At 38.0% G+C, this 14,334-nt stretch overlaps 1 protein-coding gene across 1 annotated transcript in view; it reads left to right on the forward strand.

Annotated features, from left to right (window-relative positions):
- The window catches only part of LOC145996325 (protein gooseberry-like), an 84,643-nt gene that overhangs the window by 15,370 nt on the left and 54,939 nt on the right, over positions 1-14,334 (forward strand). The window contains exon 2 of the mRNA XM_083132756.1: positions 4,315-4,628. Within this exon, the coding sequence (XP_082988882.1) occupies positions 4,315-4,628 (314 nt within the window). The remainder of the gene's footprint in view (positions 1-4,314; positions 4,629-14,334) is intronic.

Below are 14,334 nucleotides of genomic sequence, written 5' to 3' on the forward strand. Positions count from 1 at the left end.
ACATGCTTTCAATTGACCACATGTCGCATGCTGTGGTCATTTATAGGATTTGCATATTAGAAATTGAAATAGATTCTTGAAAATTACTCGCCGTCCACAAAATTCATCTTTCTTCCTCCACTCTGACAACATCTGAAAAACTGGCGTAACGAACGGTTCATCAGAGACACCTACCAACGTGTGTTGGAACGACAGTAAACGCAGTAGAGCCATCCTACATAACCGAAAAAGCACTGTTGCAACGTGCCTCCTGTTGCAAAGTGCCCCACTTTCCCCTACAGAAGAAGAATAAAAACTAGAAAAAAGCAGTGTGGAAATAAAGACAGGAGGAATCAAGGAAAGACAGAGATAGGGAAACGTAAAAGGAGATAGGAAAACAAAAGATATATAGAGGAAGAATGGAAAGGAAGGTGGAGAGAGAGAGAGAGAGAGAGAGAGAGAGAGAGCAGTACTTACGTAGCCATTTACATTGAACAAACTGTCACTGGATTTTGGATATTGAATTCTGTACCCAACCCCATCCATATTTTATTCATACACTGCTATCATATCCAAACACTTGAATTTCAAGGAAAAATTGCCGAAATATGCATGCATTTATACGGTAGGAACTACACACAGAACCAACCAGGAGCGTATATTCTAGGCTAGCAAGGCTATCTGCGAAGCCTGAAGTGTAGAGAATAAAATACAGGAGAAAAAACGATCAGAAATTTAAATAATATTATTCATATCAGTGAGATGATGATGCTAATTCTGGAGTTGGCAACCTGATTTCTTATGAGTTGGCAACCTCATTTCCTATGAGTTGGCAACCTGATTTCTTAGGAGTTGGCAACCTGACTTCTTAGGAGTTGGCAACCTCATTTCCTATGAGTTGGCAACCTGATTTCTTATGAGTTGGCAACCTGATTTCCTATGAGTTGGCAACCTGATTTCTTATGAGTTGGCAACCTGATTTCCTATGAGTTGGCAACCTGATTTCCTATGAGTTGGCAACCTGATTTCTTATGAGTTGGCAACCTGATGTCTTAGGAGTTGGCAACCTGATTTCTTAGGAGTTGGTAAATATATTTCTATTCATAGCCTAGGACCACGTGATATAGTGAGATAGCCCAGATCTTACTCAGTATACGCCACTGGAACCAACCATGTGTCAGTCAACTGACACAAATATGTTGACTCCAGCAACACCACAATGCATCAAAATGCTCACAGAAATCCATTAAATAGTGCATTTATCAGCTCCTGTTCTGTACGATGCACTAAAAATAAATAAATTCAACGTATCAGACACGATTATTTCAAATAAACCAAAATTGTACGTTTAAACTGTCAATTGATGCCATTGGCGTGCCCAGGATTTTCGAAAGGGTGTGTTATTTATACGTGTCATTCAGTCAGCCTTAATTTTGCCAACTTTTCCTGCTTGTGACGTCGCTTTTTTTTAGTAATTCTGAGCCAAAAGGGGAGTTATGACTCCCACCAACACCCTTGGGCACGCCACTGATTGATGCATCACAACTTTGATTTGATGCATTTATAGTTCTGAGTGTACCTGAACATAAAGTAAATTAGTAATTATGTCGAAAAAATACATTTCTTTTTACAGTATCAAAGATGGGTATATGAAACTGTTTACTCTATGGACAAATAAAAACTTACTAGTAACGCTTTTGCCATATATTTTCCGACAGCATATTATCTGTTGATATTCTGTGACAAAAATAATGCATTGCTTTATTGCTACACTTTTAAACTAACTTTAACTCTGCCAAATACTTAACAGGGGTAGTTAACTACAGAGGGAAGGACAATTCATTTCGCATATATACCAGCACATTCAGGGTTCCATTATAATGAACTGGCAGATGAAAATGCTAAAGAATCAAGAATCATGGATCACAGAACGAATATATTTTTATCATATACAGATATGTTACCAAGAGTTAAAAACAAAATTCAACAAGATTGGGAGATATGGGTCAAACAAAAATTTACATATACGGGTCATTCATATAAAAATGTACTAAATTTAAACAACAAGACTCCGTGGTGTTATACAATTAATATCCCCAGAAAGTTTTTAGTTTTAATACTAAGTTAATTCACCTATGTGCAAGTGCAATCTAGACCAGGAAGATGCTAATCATGTTATATTTCAATGTCCACTTTATACCACTCAAAGGGAGATCTTATTCAAGAATTTAATAATAAAAAAAGGAATACCTCACCCAACATCTTTATCCTCTCTAATATGGTCACCAGATGTAACAATTGTATTTATCATTGTTAGATTTTTCATGATATTAATATAGACATATGAAAAATGTAAATATTCAAAATGAGTAACTTGATATAGTCACCAGATATAACAATTGTAGTTATAATCAATTTTAGATTTTGCATGATATTGATGTAGATATATGGGTAACACTTTACTATAGGGGTGACGGATTTCTTACTTTTTACAGGAGAAAGTACTTACGGAAATCATTTTCTGTAGCGTTGTGGAAGTTCGTGAATGTAGTTTTGATCCATTTTAATGCGCATGCATGTTGTTTTCTGCGAAAATCTCTGTTCGACACGCTGTTGCTGCTGCCGCCATTTCCTTTCTGCGCGAGAGCACAATGTTCCGTGTGTTAGATGACGTAAACCCCGTAGTCAGTGTTTCAAACTCGCCGTGTTTTCACTATAACATGACGTGTCGAGTATTTTTATTTTTTTAAATGTGGGGCTAACGTGAATGGTTTGTGGGGCTAACGTCAATGGTTTGTGAGGCTAACGTCAATGGTTTGCGAGGTATTAGCATAATTTCAAATCCGGGCAAGAAAGTAGGTATTTTCCGATGAACAAGGTTGCAACACTGCATAAATCGACAAAACACTCTCACAACGCGCGATGAACCAGTACGCGATCGCCATAATGTGTGTTATAGAATCGAAATAACGAGTAACAGTAAGTACTCGTAAATGTAAGAAATATACATTATTTTCGTTAGAAATTCATTATTTCACCTAAAGAAATGTTTCGCAATGCAGAATAGTACGTTAGCAATGTAAAAAAATGCGAAATACATGATTTATAGGTGTCACCCCTATAGTAAAGTAGTACCGATATATGACGTATATGAAAACTGTATATATTCAAAATTTGTAACTACACTTTTTTATATTTGAACTAACTATTGTACTGATAGTTAAGGAATGTTTTTCTTACAGTTTCTGTGCAATGAAATATGAAACTTAACACTGTTGATTAAACATAAGTGCCCTTAAAATACTTTCCCAGATTTATAGCTACAAGTGAACAATTTTGTGTCGCGAGTGGGACAGACGAAACACTGCCTCTTTATACGCGTAAGAAATTTATTTTCATTTCTATGAATTGTCAAATAATGAAAAATAAATTATTGAAGACAGAGAGAGAAGGTAATTGACCTTTGAATATTCTAGTGTAGTTGAGGGGGAAATGTAACAGATAAAGGATAAATTAATTGTTTTTTGGTGTCACGAGTGGGACACAATAGAAAACACAACTAAATCAAAAAAAGTTGGAATAAAGCAACATATACAGGTTGTTTCGTAAGTTCGTTTACAACGCTTGGGAGGTGATTGTACGAGTGAAAATAAGGTGGAAAGTTCATGTAACGAAATCCCGGAAACGGCTTTGTTGCCGAGTTATTGACGTTTGAGAACGTGGGAAAATGATTTTCCGAAGTGAATAATGGCAAAACGGGTGGAGAGAAGTCGTCGGTGTTGGGCGGTCCACTAAGAAATTGGGTACGCTCTTGTCAAAAAATCAAGCGGCAATGTTGTGCAATGTCGGCGCAAGGGATTCCCCAAAGGACGCGAACGAAGATGTTGACGGGAGTGGGGTGGGTGTGCGTTCTGCGTGAGCTGGACCGTCCAACACCGACGACTTCTCTCCGCCCGTTTTGACATTATTCATTTCGGAAAATCATTTTCCCACGTTTTCAAACGTCAATAACTCGGCAACAAAGCCGTCTCCGGAATTTCGTTACATGAACTTTCCACCTTATTTTCACTCGTGCAATCACCTCCCAAGCGTTGTAAACGAACTTACGAAACACCCTGTATAATACCTTCTAACTTAATTATGTACAGTACTTGAATTTTTATCCACGTGGCAATCTTAGATTCTTCATTCACAAAAGAGAATAAAGTTTCAGCACTCTGACATGGAATGCCCCTAAGAGTATATTTTACAATATTTTATGTTTTTTCCATGCCCTTAAAATCTGGTCTGATAAAACTAATACTTATCTAATCGTTTCCGTTTATTTCCCCACAGGCCAGGGGCGTGTGAACCAGCTCGGAGGGGTGTTCATCAATGGGAGACCCTTACCCAATCATATCCGCCTCAAGATAGTGGAGATGGCAGCAGCGGGTGTGCGGCCGTGTGTCATCTCGCGGCAGCTCCGCGTGTCCCACGGGTGCGTTTCTAAGATCCTGAACCGCTACCAGGAGACAGGGAGCATCCGGCCGGGGGTCATCGGGGGCAGCAAACCCCGAGTGGCAACCCCCGAGGTGGAGAAGAGGATAGAGGACTACAAGAAGGACAACCCTGGGATATTCAGCTGGGAGATACGGGACAGGCTGATGAAGGTACGATTCCGCCTTTGATTCGAGTTCTTTTGCATAGTGACACGTTCTTTTAACAAAAGAATAGTATTTAAATAAACAAGAAACATGTATGCATGCTTTAACCATTACATCAAATACCAATCAACTTTTCGTTGGCTTCTATGAAAATATGTCAATCAAACTGAACACTACGAGACGCTTCATTTTTGCTTGCTTTAACCACAACCACGACATGTTTTGTAATTTGAAACGAGCAGAGTTAGTTCGAGTTTTTTTTTAAGTCCAGATAGGTAAATTGGGTCTGAACCTACAGTTTAAAGTGGGATCCGAACCACTATGTGCTTCCATCGGGTTTCGAAATTACCAGCACCCCATCGGAAAGACACCAATGACAAACAGGGTGATCCGTTTCGGTATGGATAAAATAAAATGGATGTGAAATTTTTCTGGTCAAATGTAATTACCTGCAATATTGTATACAAAAGACTGCAAGGTGGGAGTTTTTATTTTTGTACACTACTAACAGTTTGGTACAGTTTTCAGTTTTCTACATGGCCTCCATTGCGAACTCTACACAACTCATAACAGTTTGGAACCGTTTTCAGTTTTCTACATCGCCTCCATTGCGAACTCTGCACATTTCCTAACGGTGATTTAATTCATTCCACGTCTGGTGTAACATCTCTGGGGTGATTCTGTCGAAAGCCTGCGTGATTTTGAGTTTCAAATCATCAATGTCTGTGGGTTTCTGTGAATAGGCAGTGTCTTTAACGAAACCCCAGATGAAGAAGTCTGGAGGGGTTAAATCTGGGGAGTTGGCAGGCCAAGCAATGGCTCCCCCACGGCTACACCAACGACGATTGAAATGTTGGTCAAGAAAATCACGAACCACTTGTGCCCAATGAGGGTTGCACCATCTAATTCAAACACAATGTTCAAGTTGTTGTCTTGTTGGAGTTGGGGCAGTAGAAGCAACTGCAACATGTCTAAGTAAGGAATATGACAATAACGGATAACATTTTAACAATAACAAATCAGTTCAAACTTCATTGTTGCCAACACACTACAGCAAAACTCCCATGTTTCACGCACGAAAACACCAACACGAACATTTTCTTACTATCCCATTTACGTTTCTATTAACGTTTTATTTTATCCATACCCAAATGAATAACCCGGTATTTTGTATTTTGAAAAAAATAAAATAAAAAAAATAACAACAATAATCGCGAAAGAAAGACAACAATCGCTGACCATTGAAGATATTCCAATTCCACATTATCACCAAAATGAATGTTGTTCTGTTACATTGAGCATTTGGAAGACAAAGCTTGATGTTGTGTTGCTGAGAGGTTGATATTTGATCTCGCCACCCAAGTTACCGGGTTTCGAGTCACGTTCATCACTTTCATGGGCGGATGCAGAATTCTTTTCTGGGAGGGGCACAGAAGATGCTGTAAGCACATGATAACAAATTTGCAAGCGCCCATTTTAGGTCTCATTTGTGGTCAGATAAACTAATCGGGACTGAACCATCAAAGTGGTACCCAATCCATAGAATGTATTTTGGCTCCCCACAATGTCCTTGGATCCAATATGGTGGCCAAGACATTTTTTGTGAACGATAATTGCCAAATAGGTGTTGGCAACACTTATCTTCGAAGAGGCAGCATCATGGCTGCATGACGTCGTTGTGTTCGTGCATATATATCCCTTGTCATCTGTGCAACAGGGAATTTTTTTATGTATCCAGGTATACGTTTGTGTTATTAAATGTGTATTCTTCATAAGGTGAGTGTTTCTCCAGTTTCAAACCACCGAAAGTTTGGATTACGTTCACCGACAATGTACCTCCGCCACGAAACGAAGCCAGGACCTTTTTGATTGATTTATTGATTGGTGTGGTTTATTTTTCTTGATGACGGGACACTCGCCAATGTCCAGGCAAGGATTCGAACCCGGGATTCCTGGCCGCATAGCTGTACTAACCACTCTGGCACGGACCAAGGACCTTTTAATTTTAAGGTGATAGAATTAGTAGATTTTTATGAAATAGAAGTAGTTTCTGCGTTATTGTAATAACAGTGTTTACAGAAATGGTGATAAAATCATTTTCCAAGCAGGAACTGTCACAAACAAGTGAAAACCTTATTTTATGAATATTATCTGGAAAAGAACTGTTCAATACTTTTTTTTGTTCGTTGTAATGTATTTAATAATACTTTTAATAATGCACAATCATTGCTTTTCAGAGGGGTACGTGCCCCCGTGCTCCTCCCGCTAGTGATCGCTACCATCTTATCATCGTCGCGATCAGCCAAAAAGACAGCGACGTAAAATTGGAAAATTACAAGTCTCTGCTGCTATAGTCTATAGAGAGCGTCTCAACCTTAAAAGTCAGTATGGGTTAAATGGAGCGCGGCGTTGCCAGATCAACAAACGGAGTCGCATCGAGTCGCTGTTAATCACTAATGATTGCGACAAATTTACTTCCTTAATATCGTATAGGAAATCATCAAAATCTATGTATTTGATGCATTTTGGAAAGAAAAATGATAGTTACCTCAAGATTTGTATGTAAATGTTTATATTTCGTCGTAACTATTTACTATTTTACATTTGCATTATATGTGTAATACACGACGCAACTATTGTTACTTATTTCCTTGAATGTTGTATCCTTTACATAAACAGAATTAAATAAATACAAAAACAAACATTAAGATACATTTTTTCCGGAAAATAAAGCACACTGCACTTCCTAGGAACCGGGACACCTGCCTGCAACTGAATTGTAACCTTAGTGGCGCGCAATGAATTTGATACGCGAGACAGCCCGCATAAACAAACTACGATTGCGGAATAAATAACGGTGCTGTGGAGTAACAATGAATGCATTCTAAATATCTGCAAACAATTGTCAACACTTTTCTCGCTTGGTCTGCACGTGTATCGCGACAAACCGAAAAGTTTCTCGCTAACCAACTTTTTCGTGTTACGATCTGAAGATTTATACAAAATATCCAATGTATATATATATAACTCTCCTCGTAAGCAAATTAATTCACTCAGGCGAAGAATATCGTATCTACAAACATCATAGATCCCGTAGAAAAAAAACTGGCGAAGTTGTTCAAGCGGTTTGATATTTATGGCTTTTGAAGTATTTACTAGAAAAAAATTAAGAGTTTTGCAACATTCTATAATTATGAAAAATTTAGATAACATGAATTTATGACAGGTTATATAATTCAGTCAGTAAATAGAGCATAAAAACCCTACAGGATAATGATTTTACTGTTTGAATTTTTTTAATTTTGCATTTTGTAAATTTTGTAACATCTCGCAACGCAGCGTTGGTAGAGAAGGACAGAGCTATTGGCAAAACTAATTTATTAGAGAGAGAGAGGGAAGTACTACATTTACTTCCATACTGACTTTTAAGGTTGAGACACACTATAGAATGGAGCCAACTAATAAACGCTCTGGTAATCCTAAACCCAAAGGTTCGACGTCAAAACAGCACAATCTGATTTTCTCCGATGTCTGCACATGACTTGACGCTGCAACGACGACAATATCTAAAGTCCAAACCAGTGATGTGCGTCTACGCGTAGACAACGATAGTCTACATTCTACACGTAGACTATTTTATACACGTAGATGACGTAATCTATGTAAACAACATGGCAAAAGGTGATAACTTAGCAAAGGGCGCCATGGAATTAAAAGAAAATTATACTGCGTATCAGTTGCTGATGTGTGAGGAGAACTTTTCATACTCTTCCTTCCAAATTCGAACAATTTCTCACCTAGGAAGAAACCGAATATACGAAATATTTTAGTGTTTTATGGGGAAAAGACCACTCTTGCCTCACAACTGCCATCTGTTGTTGTTTTTTGCATACTATTTATCTTCCTCCATAGTTGATAATAGAAGAGAAGATAAATTTTGTTGTAAATAGGGTTCTTTTCATTTCGTTAGGAACCAATATAGTTGAAAATGTGACTTTCCTTTCATGAAACCCTTGAAAATTAATTCTAATGCACTTTAGATTGTCTACGTAGTCTATGTAAACTACAACCCAATGTAATCTACCCGTAGATTACGTGTAGACAACGCATGTAGACGTAAACTTATAGTCTACGGCACATCACTGGTCCAAACCCATCCTTGCACACCAAGGAAATTGTATTGAAAAATTACAATATGCGGCGTCACAAATTAGGAACCGGCTTTTAAGAAAATCACGGTGATTCGTCGTCTTCAATTTCCATATGTATGGCGAACGCTGGTCACTTTAATAACTGCGGAATCGTACGAATTGATTAACGGGTTGCGACACAAAAGGGTCATTACCGGTTCTCGATGTGCGGGTGTGTAATGGGCACCTTTGTTTGAGGCACTTTAAACCGGCCAGAATATGGAAATTGTTCCAGGGAAAACTGCTTGTGCATTACAGTATTCCCGCTTTGGCCCCCAGGGGGTACTGCGTTCCTCTTACCCACCTGGTAAGGAAGAGCGGTCCATGTTGGCTCACGAAAATGAGAATAATAATTATTTTGATACGGCCATTGTGTCCCTTTTAATGCAGCCGAAATCTAGTATCATATTAACTTATATTATATCTCTCTGAATTGTCCTTCTTAATATGCCTAACCTAACAAACCTTTGGTGAAGCTTTAATATTCCCGTGTATCTCTTTTTTCAATGCATAAAAGATTCTTTTCGAACTTGTATAATTTTCAACGAATGTGTTTCCCAATTCGCCAAGAATGTTACGTTCAGGGGTGTCCACGGGGGGATTATAGCGCAGGCTCTGCCATCGAGATTTGGGGGGGGGGGGGATTTTTCCCTTCAAATAATATAAGATTCAACATTTATATATTTTTCCAAAATATATGTAAGACTATTGTCTTAGACTGTTGCGGAAATTCTGGTGTGGAGACTGAGAATTAGTTTTTTGGATGAGGCAATATCCACTCTTCAATATCAACAGTAAGTCTAAAATTGGCATGGAAATTTTGGTGGTAGGATTGAGTATTAAATTTGAGGGAGCCAGATAGGAAGCTCTTGATAAAGTGTTAAATCTTTGATTGTCAAGGGATTTCTGTAGTGGAGAGAGAGTTCGAACATTAACTTTTGGGGACTGTATTTAGTGATATGGTATCCACACGTTTTCGACCCCAAATGTGCCAAAAGAGAAGCTGGAAAAGACTGAATATCTCTGGACCCTAAGAAAGTATTGACACCCCATTAAATTAATATTTGCATGCAAAGAAATGGATGTAAAAATGATATGATTTGGGGGACGCATCAATTTATTTTTTGGGAGGAACCGCCATTGGACTTGGGGGGTGGGGGATGAGCATTCCATGTCAAAGTTTTCCTGAATCTCAATTTTTAAAATTAAACGCAATGCTGTAACTTCATCCTATCTTGTTATTGAAGAATCTAAAATTGTCATTTGCATAAAAATTCAAGTATTATAATTAATTAAGTTAGAAAGAAGAAGGTATTTTACACATTGTTCGTTTATTATAACTTTGTGATTCACTTTTGTTTTCTATTTTGTCCCAGCCGTGACAACAAGAAGCAATTTCTCCTTTCACTGTGTTACATTTCCACTTCAACTCCACTAGAATATCCAAAGGTCAATTACCTTCTCTCCTTGTCTTAAATAATTTATTTTTCATCATTTAACACTTCACAGAAATTAAAATTAATTTCTTATTTAGTAAAAAGGCAGTGTTTTATCTGTCCCACCCGTGACAGAAAATTGTTCACTTATATAACTATAAATCTGGTAAAGTATTTTAAGGGTAGTTTTGTTTAATAAATAGTATTATCACAGATAAAGATATATAAGCAGATCTTCATCTAAGGCAGTAAAACCTCCTGCTGAGAATCCCCATTCGCAAGAAGTTTTGTAATAATCCGCTGAGAGGCGCTGAGAACACTCGCATTTTTGCTTCCAATTTTTCTATCAAACAGAATAAGAGATGGCGCTGCTGAATTTCACCGCTGTCTAGGTCAAAAACTGACGTCACCAAACTCCCCTTCTCCTCGGAGGGATGGGGGTTCCCGAGAAAACGGCCCCCTGCGGTATCTTTATCTGTGGAATTATGTTTCATATTTTATTGCACAGAAACTGTAAGAAAAATGTTTAACTATCCGTAGAAGTTACTTTAGTATAAAAAATGTAGTAATCTTCCCACCCGTGACAATGAAATGCTCCATTTTCCTCTCGCTTGTTTCCACAATGACGTACGTACTGGTAACGCCGTTGCCTTGAAATCAAGGGGTTCAAGGTTCCACATCTGATGGTGGCACATAGTGGTAACACCATTAAACCTTGTTTCCATGATAACCAAACACTCAATATGCTGACCAAGACAGAATTTATTATATTTTAAAACATAAAGTAAACGTTACGTTTCAACCTTCTAGCAAGGTCTTCTTCAGACTCTGTACCAAATACAAATGAAATAAGGTACAAAACAGGAAGATATATATATATATAGATACACAAAAATTACTCCCCTCCAGACAAAAGATTATTAGAAAGTTGTTTATCTGGAACATTCATTTCCACGTGTTCCAGCAGGTGGCCTTCTCCTGTCAACTGTTGTTTCACCTGACAGGCGATTTAGATAAAACATTTCCTTTCGTCTGGAACGTGGTTGGACTCCTTATCTCACGCTCTATTTCTTTATCCTTTCTTTCTTCATTCCTCTTCCTTCTTCTCTCCTCCTACCCTCTTGTCCTTTCCACCCTTTCTAACACCTTCTTCCATTCTTTGTTTAACTTCAGTCCCCCATTCCAGTTCATTGTGTCTTCTTCCCTTTCTTCTCTATTTCCTTGGCCTTCTTCCATTTTCTCACTAGTATTCTCGTCTCCCTTCCTATCTGCTTAGCCTCATCCCACTCTATCTCATGTCCTATTTCTCTCGTGTGCTTAAATATCGCATTTTCCTCCCACATAGTGGCTCGGATCACACTTTAAACTGTTTTTTTAAATATATTTTCTTATTTTTACTTTACTTCGCTTCTCTGCAACTTTTGGCTAATCACAAGGATGAGGATGAATGATGATATGATGAAATCGATGAAGGGACACTCACAAAGCGCATCCATGTCCAGGCCGTGCCCGAGCCCATGCTTCGTAGTTCGCTTTGCTAATCACCCCCCCCCCCCCCCACGGAGGCCGACGCCCAGTCCTGATTAGCCTATCTGTGCATAAAGTGGTCTACAGGTAAAAGGTTACATTCCCTTGCACGGTGCTATGAAGGCACACTTAGGGGATGTGGGGCTAGGGCCCCACATATTCTTTGCCATTTTGGAGGTGATGCGATGAGCACTTCGCGCAACCGTCTTTACACCCCAAGTGTCCAGTTATTTGAGGCTGGGTGAACCCCAGAGCGGAGACAAGTCCGGGGAAAATTCCGACCTTAAATCACCCTCCCTGGAAATCGAACCCGGGTCTCCCGTGCGGTAGCCAAACGCCCTAGCGACTAGACCAACGCGGCTCCCGCACAAAATGGACTTAAAACAAAAGTTCAAATAAGCACAGCGTATACGGTCATTAAGAGAAGTTTCGACATTACGAACTCTTGTAAATCTTAATTTTATCCTTAATATTCAACCAAGTAGTACAAACCATTGACCAGTACCCAGTGATGTGCGTCTACGCGTAAACAACGATTGTCTACATTCTACACGTAGATTATTTTATACACGTAGATTAGATAATCTATGTAAACAACATGGCGAAAGGTGATAACTTAGCGAAGGGCGCCTTGGAATTTAAAGAAAATTGTACTGCGTATCAGTTGCTGATGTGTGAAGAGAACTTTTCATACTCTTTCTTCCAAATTCTAACAATTCCTCACCTAGGAAAAACCTAATGTAGGAAATATTCTAGTGTTTTATGGGGAAAAGACCACTCTTGCGTCTGCATACTATTTATCTTCTTCCATAGTTGATGATAGAAGAGAAGAGAAATTTTGTTGTAAATAGGATTCTTTTCATTTCGTTAGGAACCAATATACTTGAAAATGTCACTTTCCTTTCATGAAAGCCTTCAAAAATTAATTTTAATGCACTTTAGATTGTCTACGTAGTCTATGTAAACTACAACCCAATGTAATCTACGCGTAGATTACGTGTAGACAACGCATGTAGACGTAAACTTATAGTCTACGGCACATCACTGCCTGTACCTATATACATCGGGAAGAACTGCTTTACTGCGTGAGTAAATCCATTCGCTCTCGCTTAGTTGCGCCAGGGCACGAGAGATGAAAAGCTGAAGCAAGCGAATTTTTCTATGGCGTATTTTTACGACTGGTTATTTAATAAATCCAAATGATAATAACAAGAAGTACCTCACATACCGGGGCGGGGGGAAACTGTGAAATTTTAAATGGAAACCCCCATATTGTATTGTAGAATCGGAAAGAGGACTTCATTCCGAGTCCAACGAGCTATCAACCATTTTCGAAAAGAAGAGGTCCGGACCCCTCGAAAGACATACCAAGTACTAAAATTAAGTAATGAAAATATTAGCATTTATTGCATAATTGATGGTTATCAATTTCCTTGGAACTTTTTAGAAGGCAAGGATTATATTGGGATCATACGGCTTTGAATGACATTACAAAGAAGATTTATGTACACTACTACTCAAAATAATATGCATAAAATGTTAATCAGAAACTTACATTTCTCCAACATCATTTTTGATATTCGATAAATATTCAATTATTCATCTATTTGACACTAATTTCATTTGCCAGGGCACTTGTTTTTATGTACGTTTTTCCTATCTTAACTACAGGTAAGCTACGTAACGAATATGCACTGTTATATCTCTATTCTTATACAGTCTTTTTACCTAATCTTGTAATAATAATATAATATTAATTTATGTATTGTAATTAGTATTAATTTGATTTAATATAATTATTTTAATTTAAACATTCCTGAGACACTTGGTTCGGACCCCCCCGAAACATATTTCTAAATATGTGCCTGCCGTAGTACGTAGGCTATAGTATACATATTTTAAAAACAAATTTACTTATAAAAGTGTACATTCGAACGATTTTCTCAACTTGTACATCCAAACGCCGAACACGAACGTAACCCACTTAACACTGAATAAATTGATGTAAACAATACATAAAAATTATTTCAATACAATATTAGAAGGCATAACTCAACCTCAGTTGCAACACAAAGAATGAGATATCAATTTACATGGAAATTCTTCTTCTGTGGGAATTTGTTTGAACGGAGAGATATCGGATGGATATTTTTCAATGGAATTTGGTATACCTTGTAAGCATTGTTTCAAACTTAGGCCCCTTGCATACCCGAGTTCCGTTCCCAGTAGTTTGCATACAACTTTGAACTGTTAAGTCCAGTCCCGATCAGTCAATCAGCATAAACCAGACTTAAAAACGGATTTGGCCAAACTTGCTGATATTGAATATTAGGACATTTTATGAAGGAAATTTCAGCACACACACACAAAAAATGCATCAGATCTATTTGATGTATGAGAAGGAAATCGATTGATGCATTAAAGTGAGTTTTTGGGCCATTGTCAAGCATGGGGTTTAAACTTTGATCCATCTTTATATGTCCTTTGTAAAGGTATCTAAAGTAAAGGGTTGTTAACTATCCAGAAACCCATGAATTCTAATGGTTTCTATTGGGCTCC

This window comes from Lepisma saccharinum, chromosome 12 (genome assembly GCF_977018435.1).
Source record: "Lepisma saccharinum chromosome 12, izLepSacc3.1, whole genome shotgun sequence".
NCBI classification, from domain to species: domain Eukaryota; kingdom Metazoa; phylum Arthropoda; class Insecta; order Zygentoma; family Lepismatidae; genus Lepisma; species Lepisma saccharinum.